This window comes from Labrus mixtus, chromosome 7, assembly GCF_963584025.1.
Source record: "Labrus mixtus chromosome 7, fLabMix1.1, whole genome shotgun sequence".
In the NCBI taxonomy this organism is placed as follows: Eukaryota; Metazoa; Chordata; class Actinopteri; order Labriformes; family Labridae; genus Labrus; species Labrus mixtus.
In genome coordinates, this window is record NC_083618.1 from 27,751,556 (window position 1) to 27,768,411 (window position 16,856).

At 41.3% G+C, this 16,856-nt stretch overlaps 1 protein-coding gene and 1 long non-coding RNA gene across 2 annotated transcripts; one reads left to right on the plus strand and one right to left on the minus strand.

The window, feature by feature from the left end:
• Positions 1-1,503: 1,503 nt before the first annotated feature.
• On the plus strand, positions 1,504-16,068 carry etnk2 (ethanolamine kinase 2). Its single transcript, XM_061041518.1, has 9 exons — positions 1,504-1,926; positions 8,558-8,695; positions 8,833-8,954; positions 9,621-9,761; positions 11,311-11,453; positions 11,967-12,050; positions 12,146-12,306; positions 12,429-12,502; positions 13,053-16,068. Exons 1-9 carry the CDS (start codon positions 1,780-1,782, stop codon positions 13,123-13,125), a joined length of 1,083 nt encoding a protein of 360 aa, XP_060897501.1. The 5' UTR covers positions 1,504-1,779; the 3' UTR covers positions 13,126-16,068.
• LOC132977351 (uncharacterized) lies at positions 5,491-7,589 on the minus strand. Its single transcript, XR_009673818.1, has 3 exons — positions 7,233-7,589; positions 5,899-6,069; positions 5,491-5,744 (listed from the first exon to the last, which is right to left on the minus strand). It is a non-coding gene; the product is annotated as an uncharacterized LOC132977351 (long non-coding RNA).
• Positions 16,069-16,856: the final 788 nt, after the last annotated feature.

Below are 16,856 nucleotides of genomic sequence, written 5' to 3' on the forward strand. Positions count from 1 at the left end.
TATTAACCTGAAAAAAAGATTTGAAGAATACCCCTAGATGAATCAAACTTAAACTGTGCAATTAAAAATAGATTTATACAAGAAATGTACATAACCCGTGCAGGGATAAAAATATATGTGCAGTTTAAAACAAGAACCTAAAAACAGTTGAGGAAAAAAAATTGTAATTAGACCTGAATATAAAGAATAAAAATAAAAAAGTGTTGACCTTCTGAAGTTGTGTTGTTTATATATGTACAGCAATGTTTAAAAAGCAGATAGTGCAGAGTTATCAAAAACAGACATTAAATAACAGGCAGTGCAGACATTAAATTAAAGGTGCTATTTAAGTAACTGAGGTGATCATTAAAGTGTCCAACTAGAGGCTCACTCTTGGGACAGCTGTGCAGATGGGAAATGGAAAAAGGAAGATTTAGTAGATTTAGATGTGCACAATACATAATAAGTCTTATTTACTTTTAAAATAAAACATAAAAACAGCAGCTTATTTAAGTAGTTTTACAAAACACCACGGCTTGTTCCAGTGGTTAGCAGAGAAGTTGTTCAATCTTGGATGTTTCCATAAAGCCAGCAAAGCGTTAACACTTTCTATACCTGGAACAGCCCAACACCTACGTCAGAATGTTGTTTGTTGACTTCAGCTCTGCATTCAACTCCATCCAGCCCAGCAAACTGGTCAGCAAACTGCAAACACTGCAGCTAGGAACCCCCCTCTGTCTGTGGATCCAGGACTTCCTAACCAACAGACCTCAACATGTCAGACTGGGAGACAACATCTCCTCCACCATCATCCTCAACACGGGTGTACCCCAGGGCTGCGTCCTCAGTCCTATCCTCTACTCCCTGTACACCCACAACTGCACACCCACCCACAGCTCCAACATTTATTTACTCAGTCACTGCAATTTAACTTTAACTGTCTATTTATTCATTGCACTAATGCACTGTTTATTTACTCATTCAGTCAATGCACAATAATAACTGTATATACTCTGTCACTGCACCATAACTTCACTTATTTGCACTATATATCTATATTTATATTGTTTAATTAATCAGTCACTGCACAATAATAAATACTCTGTCACTGCACCATAACTTCACTTATTTGCACTATATATCTATATTTATATTTATTTAATTAATCAGTCACTGCAAAAATAATAACTGTATATATTCTTTCAGTCACCACAACTGTCTATTTATTTATTATTATTATCATTCATTCACTGAACAGCAACTGCTCTGGCCACTTTTTGCATACTTCTCTTTCATATCGCCACAAATGATATTTTTGTTGTTGTTTTTGTAAACGCTGCTGTTTAGGATTGCTGCTAACGAAGTTTCGTTGTGTCTTTGTATACAATGATAATAAAAAAAAAAGAAAGAAAGAAGAAAGAAAGATTCTCTATAGCTCGGGTGTATTCGGGTATTTCCGGAAATAGTGGGCGTGTTCGGCTGCGTTGCGTCTCAACCGGCGGTACAATCGGATGATCCCGGGCGGGCGGAGCCAAAGAGGAGGAAACTGTACCGTTGAATGACTGCTCTCAAGAAAACCGGCGACGAGCCTCCGTACCCGGCAGATTAATCGCCCATCTTTACCGCTTTTCCACGCATTGATATCCTGCCAAAGCGAGCGAAGCAAAGATAACATTGAACTCATTCAACCTAAATCTCGTCCACATTAAACCTTCACTCAGCAACACCTGCATGCTGCAGCTTCTGGAAATATCTGCGAAGGGCTTGGGAGATTAGCGGTGCAGATAAACGACTGCAGGAATGGAGACGCAAATACATGTGCCCGTGGGGTCGCCGGTGATTAGAAAAATTCCCATTTTCGTGGACGAGCACAACGTGGCGGAGGGGGCGATGACGCTCATCCAAGAACTGAGACCGGCGTGGGACAAGAGTCACGTCAAGACGAAGGTAACGTTAGCCTGCCAAGCTAGAGGAAGCTAGCTAGGCTAAGACTGGCAGCTCTGCAGCATCACCAAGCCAAGCAGGGGAGGAGGGCCGAGGAAAAAAAAACCCAATAATAAGCTTGTTTAATTCCATTTAGCGAACAAGTCAGCATTTGAGACAGTCTCCTCTTATTTTGAGACGTATGTGTGTCGCAATTTTAATCATAAAAAACTATGAAAAGGTTAACTAAACTAACAGCTGTCAGTGTTGACTAAACCTAAAAATCGAGATTTTTTAAATTTGTATTTATTTATAATATTTTTTAAATATTTTATTTTAACATCTTGTTGCTTTTATGTGTCATATTCTCTTTTCTTTTATTTTTATACATTTTTTTTTTAAATTCTTATTGGTGTGCATTAGTCTCTCAACGATTTTATAAACTACTTTTTGTCAATAACTTTTCTGCACTCTTGTTAAGCACTTTTGAACTGAAATTTAATTTGTCTGAAAGGTGCAGTATAAATAAAGTTATTGATTGATAAACTGAGCTAAACGAGAAAGTAAGTAACCACAGAGGCCACTTGAAAAATATTGAAGTTGGCTTGTTTGTTTGAATGTTTGAAGTCTAATTATTGTTTGAAGTCTAAGAGCCAAGTCATGGGAATGTCATCCTCCCTGTTTGTGACTTGGTTTGGATAGGAAATAATAAGCGTTGAATAACAACTCAACTCAACTTTCTCAAGACTGCAGACACCTTATGAAGTTTGGTTTATAGCCTATTCCCTGAACTTCAGCCTTGCTTCTTTATTGCGTCTCCTTTCTCTCTGATCACATGTTTTAGTAGAAAAAAGAGGAAGGATAGCACTCAACACAAACTGCTATGTAGTTTTAAAGTAAGATCTAGCAGGGGTGTTGTGCTCCTCATGTGGGATAAATGTAAACACGTGATATGGGTTCACAACTTGAATAACTCACAGGCTTTCTTAAAATACTATTGCCTTAAACGCTTTTGTTTTTGCAGCTTCAAGAACTTTTCCCCCTGCAAAAACTGTACAAAATACAACAGTTCTTTATTTAAACAAAGACGATAACATTTTAATCACCGAGATGTTTGGGGAAAAAAAAGACAATGAAAATCCCTAGAAGTTAAATTTATCTCTTCAATATAGAGCAATTTGAGAGTGTTGCTAGGCATTTTATATAAGCCACGAATTAAGTTTTTTGTGACGTTGTAGTTTGAAATGTCACAAGGCTCAATGGCATGACACTTTACAGCATTCATATAATGAAAGTCAACAGGAGGGCACAATTCAAAGGCCAATAAAAAGAGGTAAAATAACAAATTCTTAGTTCTAGAAGAAGCTCAAGTTCACAACCTTCTAATGAAATCTAACAAAGACACGGTATCAAGATATACTACTCATGACTTTAAAGTTTCAGAAGCACAGAGGGTCTAGAAGGAAGTTATTTCACCTGGGGTTAAATGATAAAATACAAAAGTGATATCGTCAAAGTCTGTGTTTGTTGTCACAACAGTATGCCTCAAAAACTTCACGCTTAACGGCTCATCTGTTGCTTCCTTGTTTGGAGGGGGACCCAGCAGAACGAGTCCTGCTGAAATCTGTCGTAGAGCGCTTTGTCTGTGAGTCAGAGAGCTCAGTGACAGTCTCATCCCACTCTGCCCCCCCCCACCCCCCCTCCCCACTCACACAAATGCTGTGCCACGACATAGTGACGCCCCTATATGCCCATGATGCATCAGATGGTATGACGTCAAACGTGTATCTGTTGCATAAAATGTCTCACTACTGAAGATAGATACACTTTTATAGACGAAGATAAGATAAACCATTATTTTTCCCGTAAGGGAGAAATGTTTAGTGTTACAGTAGCAAAGAGCAAAGTTAGACGATAAGGAGAACAAAGTGTGATTGAATAATTGACGAGCAGAAACAGAGCTGCAGTCGTTACAAATGTAGTCTGAACATTCACAGATGTATAGACAATCATGAACACAGTGCAACAGTTCTATATATTATGGCACATAAATATCAGAGGATATGAGAGATGGAGCAGATATTTTCTATGATAATATTGCACGATTGGTTGGAGTGAATTGTGTCCAGCTTGTGTGTGTGTGTGTGTGTGTGTTTTGTGATCTACCGGGAGCAGGCTTGGTTAAACAGTCAGTCTGCAGCAGGAAGGGAGGACCTGTGGTGTATCTCCTTTACACACCGTGAGGACTTAGCCTGTTGCTGAAGGAGCTGCCCAGTGCTGTTACAGTACAGTGCCATGCATGGGTCGGGAAGCGTTCTCCATAAGGGATGATAGCTTTGCCTTCATCCTCCGTATCTCCCACCACCTCCGCAGGGTCGAGAGGGCAGCCCAGAACAGAGCTGGCCTTCTTCGCCAGCTTGTGCTTGTGCAGTCTGTTCCTGTCTGCAGCTGTGATGCTGACGACTCGTGCTTATCGTTCAGGTGAACTCCCAGGTACTCCATAAGAGTCCACTTTCTCTGAGTTAATCTATTAATTGTTACAGTATACACACAATTTTAATTTTACCGAATCACTTTTGAAAAATCAATATAAGTTTTAAAAATACTTGCAGGAAAATAATGATTAAAGAAATCCTGATAAGATTAAATAAAAGTAACATATGGATAAAGAAAAATGAAGATGGCCCTTAAAGCCTGACAAAAACAGGCTTAACAGAAGGTGCATCTTTTTGTTCCGGATCCACAACTCTTTTCTTTTCTTGCCAAAGCACTTGCTTTTCTTTACAAGGTCGCATATTAACCTTGGGGGTAGCATTTTGAACTCAGGGTCTGTTATTCTTTTGAATAATGTAACTCCGTCTCGTCGATATTAAAGATAAAAATCCCCTCATGTAAACCGAGGGGGTTGAAAAATCTCATCTGATATGATGCCTATTAGCTGGACAGTAAGCTCCATCTTTAATTTATCATGGATTATCAGACTAATCTTTTCTTTTTCTAATAATTTAACATATCAAACCTTGTTAGGGATAGAATAAAAAAGTCCAAACTTATTTCCTTCTTTCTATTAGAAGACGAGGTAGAAACATCTCTATGGACATTAAATGTTAATGTCATTTTGCTCTAAGCGATGTGATGTTATCAAATCGAGACTCTGATGCTCTTTTTCTTTCCAGTAAAATAATATCGGCAAAAATTCTAGATGAAGTCTCTGTACTTTAACCTTTCTCTACACAATCGCCAAAGGCTGGCAAACAAGTGTTGTTGTTAGGCAATCCAGTTAAGAGACTCTGCTCGTCAGGAAGGGAAATGCATAATTAATTCCTTGTTAAAGGATCAAGTGACTGATGAGTCATTGCCAGGTCAAAGTCGTGGAGGTGGCTCTGATAGGGGACACAATAACACAAGTTGCGTCTTTAACTCTCAAATGGCATGATTTGTACTTGTTTGCTAATCTCCCTGGATCAGATACCCCACCCTGAAACCAGATGTAAATTAGCTGCAAGTCTAACTCGGGCCCATGGTTGCTGTCAACTAAATCAAACTCAACTAAACCACGATAGAGCTGACCTTGAGCTAAAAAGCCATAAGAGTGTTTCTGTGATCGACCCCAAAATAGGGTTCTTAGTCCACCTGAGAATGTTCTCTCATAAGGATCGGCATAGTTGCACAGCTAGCAGTTTTGTCATGTGGCAGGTATGAGCAAGACGGAGAAAGGGAAGTGTGAGATTACTGTAAAGAGCGTCTTCAGGGGAATTGGGGTTGAGTTTTCTCAAGCAGCGGGACCATTGTTTTCATGGCAGCAGGAAGCGCTGAATGTGGTGAAGAGCAGCAGGGCAGCACTGTTGACAGAAACATCTGATTAGCCTCGCCACCTGGACAGGAAGAGTTTCACTGGAAATACACGCTGTCCATTTCCAAACGTCCCATGTGCACCCTGAGTTCATGAAAACAGCAGTGTGTGCCAACAGCAACAGAGGAACAGTCTCCACTTACAGCATTCCCATGCTGGAGATGAAGGCTGCCCAATAAAGGTCGATGGTGTGAGTCATCAGTGGAGAAGACCACATGTGGACTTGACTTGATTTTTAGCCTCATCATTCTCTACATGCAGTAGAGGATCAACGGCATGACAAGCTGCATCCTACGCTTCTATCGATCCAGTCTCTTAATTTACCACAAAGCAAGATGTAATGGAGTCAAAGATGGATGATAGAAAGGAGTGCAGCGTGAGTGTTTACAGTGTGAGGCACGGCATAGCAACTCAGTTCTGTTAGCTTCTCAGACACTCTGCTCTGGTGATGATGACAGTCAGTGTGGTGGGCTAAACCACTTTTTAACTAGGGGGGGGGGGGGTCTTCTCTGCTGTCCACTGTGATTGACCCCTCAGCTGATAGTACAAAGTTGTGCAATTTTAATACATTTATTTTTAACTGCAAGAGAGACTCTTTGGGTTGAACTGAGATTTAAAACTGAAAATAAGCACAACAACAACTAAGGGCTGCTCGAATATGTAAAAATCACAATCGCAATAAAGTGAAAAAAATACATGAAAATAATAAAAGACAAAGATAAATTAACTATGTTCTTGAGGTAGTGGTGCAGTACTCTTTTGCCCAAAATATAACAACACTTAAAAACCTTAACAACACATGACAAAAACTTTTGACGCACTTTTTTCACGCAGGGCAGTCATCATTTGATCTCGAATCCGTTTTTTTTTTTTTGGCAGTGTAATCCAAAATCATACTTGAAATTGAAACTCGTTTATTTACCGAGCACTACAAACACTTGCTTTCAATGGCTCCTTTTTGTCCTAGCAATAGAGCCTAAAAATGTATCCTACAATTTCCTTTTCACACTAGTTGTGATTCTAATCGATTTGAAGCTACTACTGTTACCTGTTGTTTTACAGGTGTTGAAGGGTTGCTGATTCCAACAAAGTTTAGTATAACTCTTTGTAATTTTCTCACAGATTGAACCCTTTCCAGAGGACTGAAAAGCCTAGCACTATGAACAACAGAAGCTAGGGGAAGCGGAAGTGTAATTTGTTTATCCATCTAAAGTCAACTCAGAATCAATTCTCCATTTAAATATTTAAACTACATCATCATATGGATTAAAGTGATGGATCACCCAGCTTTAGAAGAAAGTATTAAAATGGGAACCTTACAGATAAAACCTGACAGTGACCCACAGATCTACTAAAGACAGGGTCCCAAAGACAGTCCACCTCAGAGGGCTTGCAGTCAGGCCACACATTGTAGACTCATTCATGGGAGAAAAAAAAAAAAAATCAAACGTCAGGCAGTATATGGCTGAATGTTTACCTCTGTCTGGGTCCAAGCTTATCGCTGTCTGTCGATGTATTGATTGCCGGTGTTAGCGGTGTATTGTGTGGCGGGTAGAATGGATCAGTCATGTGGTAGCAAAGGCGTGTATGCTTGCATATATACGGCCATAACAGGGATGCCTGCATGCCCATCTTTGTGGTCAGCCACGTGTGGAATGTTAGATATGTATGAGTGAGCGTCTGGACTGGGGGAGATGCAGGCAGTGTGTATGTTGTTATTGTGTTCATTTGAGTGGGACGGACTCGCCAACTGGTTTCCAATGGAGTGACGTGAGATTTAGGGCCTGGCTCCAGACATAGACGGCTTTTTGCTTACTCGTAATTTCAGATGAAGCGTTTGACTTCAATTTTTGATTGACTGATGGAACACCAACAACACCCTGCAGGCCTAATGCAAGAATCATTCACTCGTTTTGACATGCAAGTATCAGTCATCTCGTTTACCAATTTAGTTGTTAGATTGAGTTGTAGAGTTATTTCTCTTGGCTCCCATCATCCATTTAAGACGTGTTTGTTAAAAGAGTTCCAATGAATTCCACTGGCCGTGCTTGTTCAAACAACTATGAAGATCTTTGTGGCTGGGATGTTTTGTATTTTTTATTTTCACAGGAAGCCGACACAGAAAAGCTAGTATGGGAAATATATGATCTGTTTTCCCTTTTCCTTGTCAGCACACTTGTAAGCAGCATTTTGGACTTTGGAATCTGAAGTGACTTATTGGCCAAATCTTAACTTTTAAATAAGGAATGTGTTACTTAGTTGAGAAGGGAGGTCTGTTAAATTTGGTTCGTGTGCTAGTTGAAAGACATATCCTGATCTGTGAATACCCCCACATTCTTTACATTGGTAACACCAACTAGGGTAGTTGGTAGTTGGCGCTGGTCTTTATGTCCTTAAGGTGTGTTTGGAGTTTAGTTAACTAAGTTGTCTCATCTGGCTTCATTTATAAGTATTACTGAGTATCATCTGCATAAAATATATGGAGGGTTTCTTCAAATATTGCCAAGAGGGATTCATTGTTAATGTTGAAATTGAGATCAATAATGACATTATAGAGGCATCCACAATGATGATGCTGCTAGATGCATACAGGGGGAACACTAGTCTCTCTTTTGGCATTTCAGAGCTGCAGAAATCTGCTTTATAATATATATATATATATTCCATATGCTATGAACTTCACTGAGATCTCTCATGTCTAAGATTGCCTTGGAACATATAAGGATGGTTGCTACACATGCTGAGGCTGGTGATATTTCTCATCTGTGAGCGGTCACATGATTTCTTCTCTTCTCCTTTCAGCTCTTTACCGATGGAACCACCAACAAGCTAGTGGGCTGCTACGTGGAGGACAGTCCAGAGGATGTGGTCCTTGTCCGAGTATACGGAAACAAGACGGAGCTATTCGTGGACAGAGACAATGAGCTCAAAAGCTTTCAGGTAGTGTAAAAGCTAATGAATCTGTTGCGTGTCCCAGCCCAATTGCCCCAGTAAATCAATTAGTGCCTAGAGTACGTTCTCCTGTCTCATTCTAATGAGTTGTTTATCTTTTTTTTTTTTTTTTTACTCTCCTGCAGGTGCTACATGCTAATGGTTGCGCTCCTCACCTCTACTGCACCTTTCAGAACGGCATCTGCTACGAGTTCGTGCAGGGTGACGCTCTCGGGACGGCGGATGTCAGGGATCCTTCTTTACTCAGGTCAGGACGTGGTAGTGTGATGGACGTACTCAGGATTTTACTTACTTAGCTCAGAGGTAATTGTGTTATCAAAAGTGTGTCAAGTACCTGGTTTAGAAGCCTCCTTGGTTTTGCACAGACGACATACAGAGATACACAAGGTATTAAACAAGTAAAAACACACATCAGCACCGCAGGAGTAAAGAGGCAAATGAAGCAAGAGCATGTGTGGACTCATCCATGATCTCTGCAAGATTCTTGTCCACACATAACCCTGCAGCTTAAAGGTTCACTATGGAGATTTAGTCGTGAAACTATTCTATATTTTCTGAACTGAATACACAAACTTTACTCAAAGAAAAAAAATGGGTCCATGGAACACTGTTTGGAGCTAAAAAGCTACCAGGAGAGTTACTGTTTCACTGTTGCGGGCACCACCACCATCACTTCTTGTGTAGCATTTTATCTTCAGTGTTACAGGGATCACATTTTCCTCTGAGGACAGTTTGTGTATAGAGTTATGAACATATACCACACAATCTGTACTCTTCTCCATTTTTCACATGTCTCTACCAAAACTCCATAGAGCACCTTTAACGTAACTGTGTGTCTTTGACTGTTGTGTTTCTGATTTCATGTTGAAATGTAATTTTATCAGTAACTGTTTGAGTATGTGTCTCCTTTCAGAATGATAGCCGGAGAGATGGCTCGTATCCATGCCATCCATGCCCACAACGGCTGCATCCCCAAACCCAACCTCTGGATTAAGATGAGAAAATACTTCTCTCTTGTGCCCACAGAGTTCACAGACCAAGCAACCAACCTCAGGTGAGATCAGGTTTCTCTTATGTTTTAGTAATTCTTCATAGGTGAAACTACTCCAGGTTCCCCTCGGCATTACATGTTTACTAAGGCTTCGTTCTCATGGCCCTGGGGGGCAGTTTCCCGACGTTCAGGCTGAGGCTGGTTCAGTTTGCTTCTTGGCAGCGGACCTGTGGAGCCGACAAAGGTGGATCATTTCATAACCTTGCAAGCTGCTCGGTTGCAGCTAACGTCTTTGTTCTGATGGCTATTAGATTAAATCCAGCATGTGGCTTTATATAACTGTAACAATTACAGCCGGCTGGATTAGGGAGTCTGAGGCATGCAGTAGGCCAGCAGATGTTTGCTCGGCTCGGGTCACTTTACTCTCTTCCTTGGTTACACAGACAGCTAAAGTGTTCTGCACCTAGACGCCAGCCGCTTGTCTCTCTGTGGTCCGAGGCGGACTTTACATATGCCCTCATGTTAATGAGCATTTTCAAATGAGTTGTCTGACAAAGATCCACGTGAGGCAGTAGTTGTAGGAGAGGGTGTGGATGTGTGAGTGTGTGTGTGTGTGTGTCTTACACAGCGTGCTTCTGAGATTTCTCTCTTCTTGTGATGTCATCCTAGCTGTGGATTAGTTCCCATAAGCCCATTACGCTTAGCACCGGGGTCTCTGTTCAGTCAACCAGTCTGCTTGGATCAGCCACTAGCTGGTGGACTTAACCCTCTCTCTACTAGCCGATGATAACACCTTTGCACCCACAAACATTGATGATCTGAAGTGGTCAGTGCGTTGTCATGTGACTGCTGCTGAACACAGGTTTGATGATGAATGCAGATGCAGAAAGATCAAGAAAGGAAGGTATAAAGTAAACACAAAGCAAATGTGGATAATCAGCTCCCAAAAGGAGACAAAGCTGTGTAGCCATAGTGACTCTGGAAGGCTTTCAAACACCAGGAGTTTCCACTGAGAGCTTGTTTTCTTTAACACCCCTCCCAGGAGCCCGTGCTGAGCAGGTGTGCCTTTTGTGCATGTTTGTCTCAGCTGTTTTCATTTCAGAATATGATCCAACAGTTCGATGACCTTAAAACAACAAAAAGCTCTGCGGTTTGGTCGATGATCTCGAGTACGACTCCTTCTGTCTGGTGCTGCACAAGAATGTAACAAAAATATGTATAAGACATTTTCTCAGGAGGCTAATTTTTGAATTATTGAAGATCAATATGCATCCTGGTGCACCTGAGGAGGTAGGATCCTTCAAATTGTAGCAGCTTAAATATGAATCTAAATGCCAGATGTCAGATGTACAGATAGATCTGAATACTGCTTTTGTGTGTTCTACGTGTCCTGAAATGTGAATATTTAGCATTTGCGCATGCCAATATTGAAACAATACTTATATCACACAGCCATATCTCCGTCACTTCCCTTTACCAATGCTTGTGGAGCCAGTTTTCCAGTCAATCAACACCGTTGTCTTGTCACACCCGTCTGCACAAAGTAGCTACACGTGTATGACCTCGCTGACTTTTCTCCCATCTCTCTCTTTTACTGTCTCCGTTCTTGCAGGATCCAGCAGGAGTGTCCCAGCAAAGCAGTGCTGGAGCAGGAGATAGTGTGGATGAAGGAGCACCTCTCCACACTGGGCTCCCCCGTGGTGCTCTGCCACAATGACCTACTGTGCAAGAACATCATCCACAACAGCAAAGAGGGTAGGTAGCTTAGCCACAATCGAGCGCCACGCTTCTTTTTTTTTTCATCCTCTGCCAAAGCCCGAATTACCAGTCCCCAATCTCTCAGCAGCTTAATTGACCCCCAGTAAATCCAATAATAAAAGTAATACAGATAACAACAAAAAGGAGAGCATTTGAAGACTGTCGAGGGTCACATACAGGAGGCAGTTGTGGGGTCACTTGAACAGCCAAGCTAAGTGTGACATCTACGGAACAGTTTTTTAGCTTTTGTGTATGTTAATTCCTGTTGCGTTCCCTAGAGTTCAAGCTGACTCATGAAGTCTTAGTACCCACAATTCAGGTTGTGGTTTGCTATCATGATGCATGTTAGGCAGCGACAGTTTTTGTAAATCTGGGGGGTGTGGTGGGAGGGATACTGGGCTTTTGTACTTTACAGAACTATTGCCATCATCAAGACAGAACAGCTGTTTTTTTTAAATCCAGTACAGCATCATGACTTTGTATTGAATGCGTCCTCTTGTTGTCTCTCAGGTCACGTTCGCTTCATAGACTATGAATACTCCAGCTACAACTACCAGGCCTTTGACATCGGCAACCACTTCAATGAATTTGCAGGTTTGTTATAAGCTACGCTGTAGTGAATCACGAGTTCAAGTTATATCCATAAAGTCTCCCTTATTTTACTACCATGGGCTCATGTGTGTGATCAGGAATGGCAGAGCTGGACTATGGGCTGTACCCGACTCGGGAGATGCAGATGGACTGGCTCAAAGTGTACCTGCAGGCATACAAGCTCTTCACCAAGAAAACAGAGGAGGTCAGCGAGCGAGAGCTGGAGACGCTCTACGTACAGGTCAACAAGTTTGCTCTGGTGAGGAGGAATATGTTGACACACACACACACACACACACATGACAAGCACTATCTTTTCCACACTTGCTTTACTCAGTGTCTCACATTACTACATTTGATACCTCGCTTGTCTCTTTCAAGGCCTCTCACTTCTTTTGGGGCTTCTGGGCGCTCATACAGGCCGAATACTCCACCATAGACTTCGACTTCCTCGGGTAAGTGGCTGCGTACGAGTGTCAAAGATTTGAAGCCGTGTGTGGTGACCCCCCCCCCCCCAGTGTAGGATGTTACGCAAGTGAAAGGCCACTCTGTGTGTCTGAAAATAATCCAACAGGGGGGTTATGCAAGAGTGAAACCAAAAACCCCAAAAGCCAACATGACTCTTGTTTTCCTTTGTGATCCATACCACTCAACTGGGATGGCCCTGAGGGTCCAACATAAAAAACATGTTCAGTATACACAAGAAAAGTCTAGATGGAGCAACACTTCTTATTTAGGATTTGACAGAACCAAAGTCCCATGTAGCCTTTAAGCCTATAAAACAGAGGAGACAGCGGGGGGCTTCTATTTAACATGTGGTATCAATTATTTTAGGGTTTATCTTTCACGTAAATAATTTTCTTTAGGTAAAACATGGATAAAAAAAAAACAGCCTTTAGCTGAAATATATTGTTGATATTTCTGTATCGAAGAAGAGTGGAGAATTCAAAATCCAGATTTCCTCCTTTCTTGCCACCTCCATCGTTTTGCTCCTCTGCCTTGCAGGTACGCCGTGCTACGTTTCAAGAACTACTTCAAGACCAAACCTGCAACGATGGCCCTGCAGATCCCGGAATGAAAAGAAGACGTAGGAAGGCAGAATCCGGAGAAAAAGTGAGGGAGGGTGCATCAGCTTTCATGCTGGAACTTCCTGTACACTCTCTCAATCTTTCCAGCCCAGCTGTCTGACGGACCAGTACCCGCTCTACCTGGCCTCCTTTCCTGCGACGAGCGCGATTACTCTTTCATTCCTCCCAACTTAGCTCCAGGTCTGTCACAACTCTTCGCTCAAGACACTTTTCTGAGTTCTGTCTGTCTGTACAGTATGTGAGTGAGTGAGTGTGCGAGCTTTTTGTTTGTACTGTCCACCCATCCTTAGAAACCTGACTTCCTACTTTCATACAGAAATGTCCCACAGCACCTCCAACAAAAAAATTTGACTTTTTAAAAGATACACACAAATAGCCTTTCCTCTTATTAGTTTGACTGTCTCCATGACTCAATGCAACGGCCTCACTGTAGTAAGAAACTAACCATAGACGCCTTGCACGTCATATTCCTGAGATTTTGCAGGTTGGTTGGTATGCTTAAAACAATTCCTCCTTCTGTCTGCAGATCTTGAAACATTTAAATTCCTTTCTTCTGCATCTCTGGTGCTAAGTGCTTTTAGCTGTGGTATCTATGCACTGCCCTCCCCAGACACCAGCTGCGTACTTTGGGGCAGTCCTGTGTGTCTCTCTCTCTCCCTGATTCTTTTTTTCTCTTGTTCCAGTAAAAGCGTTTGTCAGTTTCTATTTTAGTTATTCCAAATAAACTGCTGCTAATATTAGAAATAAAAAAATAAAAAGTGAGTGTTTGCTGGTGTACCTCTCTCCTAAAGGAAGGACTGAGTGTGAGAGACAGAAACCTGTTCAAGCTTTTCACGGGCTGGCTTCGGGTTAGGTCACTATTGTGTTCTAGCAATGGATGATAGAGAGAAGCTAAATGTGCATTTATTTATTGATGTGAAGACCTTCTGGATTATTTAGTATCTCAGGTGAAACGGCTCCATGGTTCTGCTTGCAGTGATACTGAAGGAGGAGGGGAGGAGGGTTTAAGTGAGAGCACCTGTATCACTCTGTGTGCTTTTCTCTCCTCAACCCATTTTTCCACATTCTTGACTTTTATGGTAACGGAGCGTCGCTCTGTTAAACTTTCCATTAAGACTTCCTGGACCTCTTGGAAAATTACAACCTCCGTCACCCTCACTACCAACCCCTCCTCATACACCAATATCCCCTCCTCTACTCTTTATGGCCTAATCTGTTTGCTCCCTCCTCATGTTATCATCTTTGATCTCCAGCCCCCAGTTTGGTTTCATATCTGGCCTTTCAACAGGTTCAAACTGCAGCACCTGCTTCAAAGGCAGCGTTGAGTTCAGAGGCTGCTCTCACCGCCACACCATGTGCCAATCAGTTCCTGCTCACGTCTCACATTTTTAAAAGTATGTTCTGTTACGTAATCAAATACTGCACGATTTATATCTGTGATTCAATCGAGGCTGATTTTCCATTCATTTAATTTATTTGTTACATCTTGGTCACACGTTTGACTCGTGTGGTCTTGTTTGTCCTCTCATATCTCAGTTAATTTGATGAAATGGCATTGAAAGATGTTTCCTTCAGCCGTTTTAACTGAACACTGCAAACAATAAAATGGTTTTATTTGGCTGTTTGAATCCTGCAGACATCTTGGCGCTAACCGGTCTGTTAGAAAGATCTTAATGGCTTCTGTTATAATGAACCTGAGCTCTTTATTTGACTTCTTTAAAGTCATGAATAAATCAGAGCTTCAGATGATATCTTCAGAAACGACTTTTGTCCGCCGGTCTCCAGAGCAGGAACAAGTTTCCCTCTCTTTCCCCCAAACGCTCTTCAGGATATTTAATCTCTACTAGGCACAGCAGGGGGAGACACTGAGCGCTGACCTTTGTCCCACACTCCCCCGTCTCATGTATCTCACAGGCTCAATAATTTACAAAGTGAGCTGCCTCTGCCCCTTAACACCATCACTACAGACTCTAATTTATGTTAATGGTTTCCAGTCCGGACATTTAAGCTGGGACGTAGCCCAGGTGCTGTCAGGTGAATCACGTCCATCTAAGAATGTGTCAGAAGCTCTTATCCTAATGAGTGATGATCAGAAGCTTGTTAATGTGAACTCTTAACTGCTTGTGGCATTGTGAGGGTTTAGAGTTACTTAGTAAAAGAGTCGTTTTATGATGGCACATAATTGTCTGTAAAAAAAAAAACTGAGGACTGAGGAAGAAAAGACTTTGGGAACATATTGTTTAGTTTCTTTTGGATTATATCTATGGCCCGACCGATATGGGGAAAAAAAAATCAGATACCGATATATCGGCCGATATCTTTCTTCGATCTATGTTCGATCTGTAGAGATAGATACAGATATCGTACACATTTATTGCGTTGACTCTTCAAATGCATATTAAACACTTGTGGAATAGATATATATATATATATAATGAAGATGGTCACTCAACTGGAAAGTAACTGCACATGTACATGCATCACCACTTAACACTCTGGAGTGATAATGTTTGTTGTAATCCATATAGCGCCCTCTGCTGGTGAAACAGAACTGCTTGTTTAAAACAATGATACTCAAATGAAATACTATTTGACTGGTGAATAAAAATCTAGTAATATCGGCGCATATCTGAGATAAAATTAGCCGATACCGATAAGTCACTAGGTAAGCCGATATCTGCCGATATAATCAGCTGGCCAAGTAATGGGTGAACGTAGCCTTTGTGATGTCTCCCATATGTCTAGTGGACTGCTGTTGAAAAGCTTTTTAGTCTGGCTGTATATTGTTTCTTTTTTAATAGAGGATGCATGCACTTTATCCTGGTTGATGAATCGCCACGGTAACGACTTGTCCATCACAAGTAGACTCACCGTCCTCTTATCATCTATTTTGCTCTGAATGGGGAATTTATAAAGTTAGGACCATTAACTTATTAAGAAACAGTTTATTTAGGTAAATTAACAAAAAAGGAAGTAAAAAGTAGGCTTCCTGCACCTCTTGTTGTTTTACCTTTTTCCAACAAGTGGAGTCGCCCCCTGCTGGTCAATGAGCAGAATGCACGCTTTGATAACTTGTACTTTGGCTTCACTTTTGGAGTCAAAAAGAGCTACGTCCACTTCTTCTCAACAGGCTGACTGAGGCTCTCAATACCTAAACAATGTGTTCTCCAAGTCTTGACGTATAAACTATTAGTTATTTTAAATGATTTTTTTCTTCTTCTACATCAGCAATAAAAGTAGAGTTTTTGTTTTAATGCTCATGTTAAATATTTGGATAAAACTTTTAGAGATTTCTACAGTAACAAAAGTGATCCATATGCCCTGAAAGTATATCGCGGGAGGAAGGATCTTAAGGTTGAAAATGAGACCAATGACGGATCCTTCTTCCGACAAGTCTTAGCCGATGTTTATTTTGCTCACCCAAAAGTTAGCGAATGGTAGCGAAAACGTTTGCACTGTTGACTGCACTGACAATTAAGCTAGGCGTCGTCTCTGAAGGGAGGGATCTAGAAAATATTGAAGTTCAAAAAGCTAGAAGAAAAGTTTGATTAATCTCAGTCGAACGTCAAAGTGTTTGACATAAACAGACACAGAGATAAAGTAGTTCTCTTTACGTTACACACTGTGGGTACGGTGAAAATAAGACAAGCAAACCGAACCAGTTTAACGACCAAAATATTCACAAATCTGTTTCGCCCTCTTGTACCCCCGACAGGATGCC

Coding starts and splice junctions, on each gene's coding strand:
- etnk2 (XM_061041518.1), top strand. CDS start 1,780: ATGGAGACGCAAATACATGTGCCCGTGGGGTCGCCGGTGATTAGAAAA. Junction 8,955..9,620: donor AGGGATCCTTCTTTACTCAG/GTCAGGACGTGG, acceptor GTCTCCTTTCAG/AATGATAGCCGGAGAGATGG. Junction 12,307..12,428: donor AGGTCAACAAGTTTGCTCTG/GTGAGGAGGAAT, acceptor GTCTCTTTCAAG/GCCTCTCACTTCTTTTGGGG.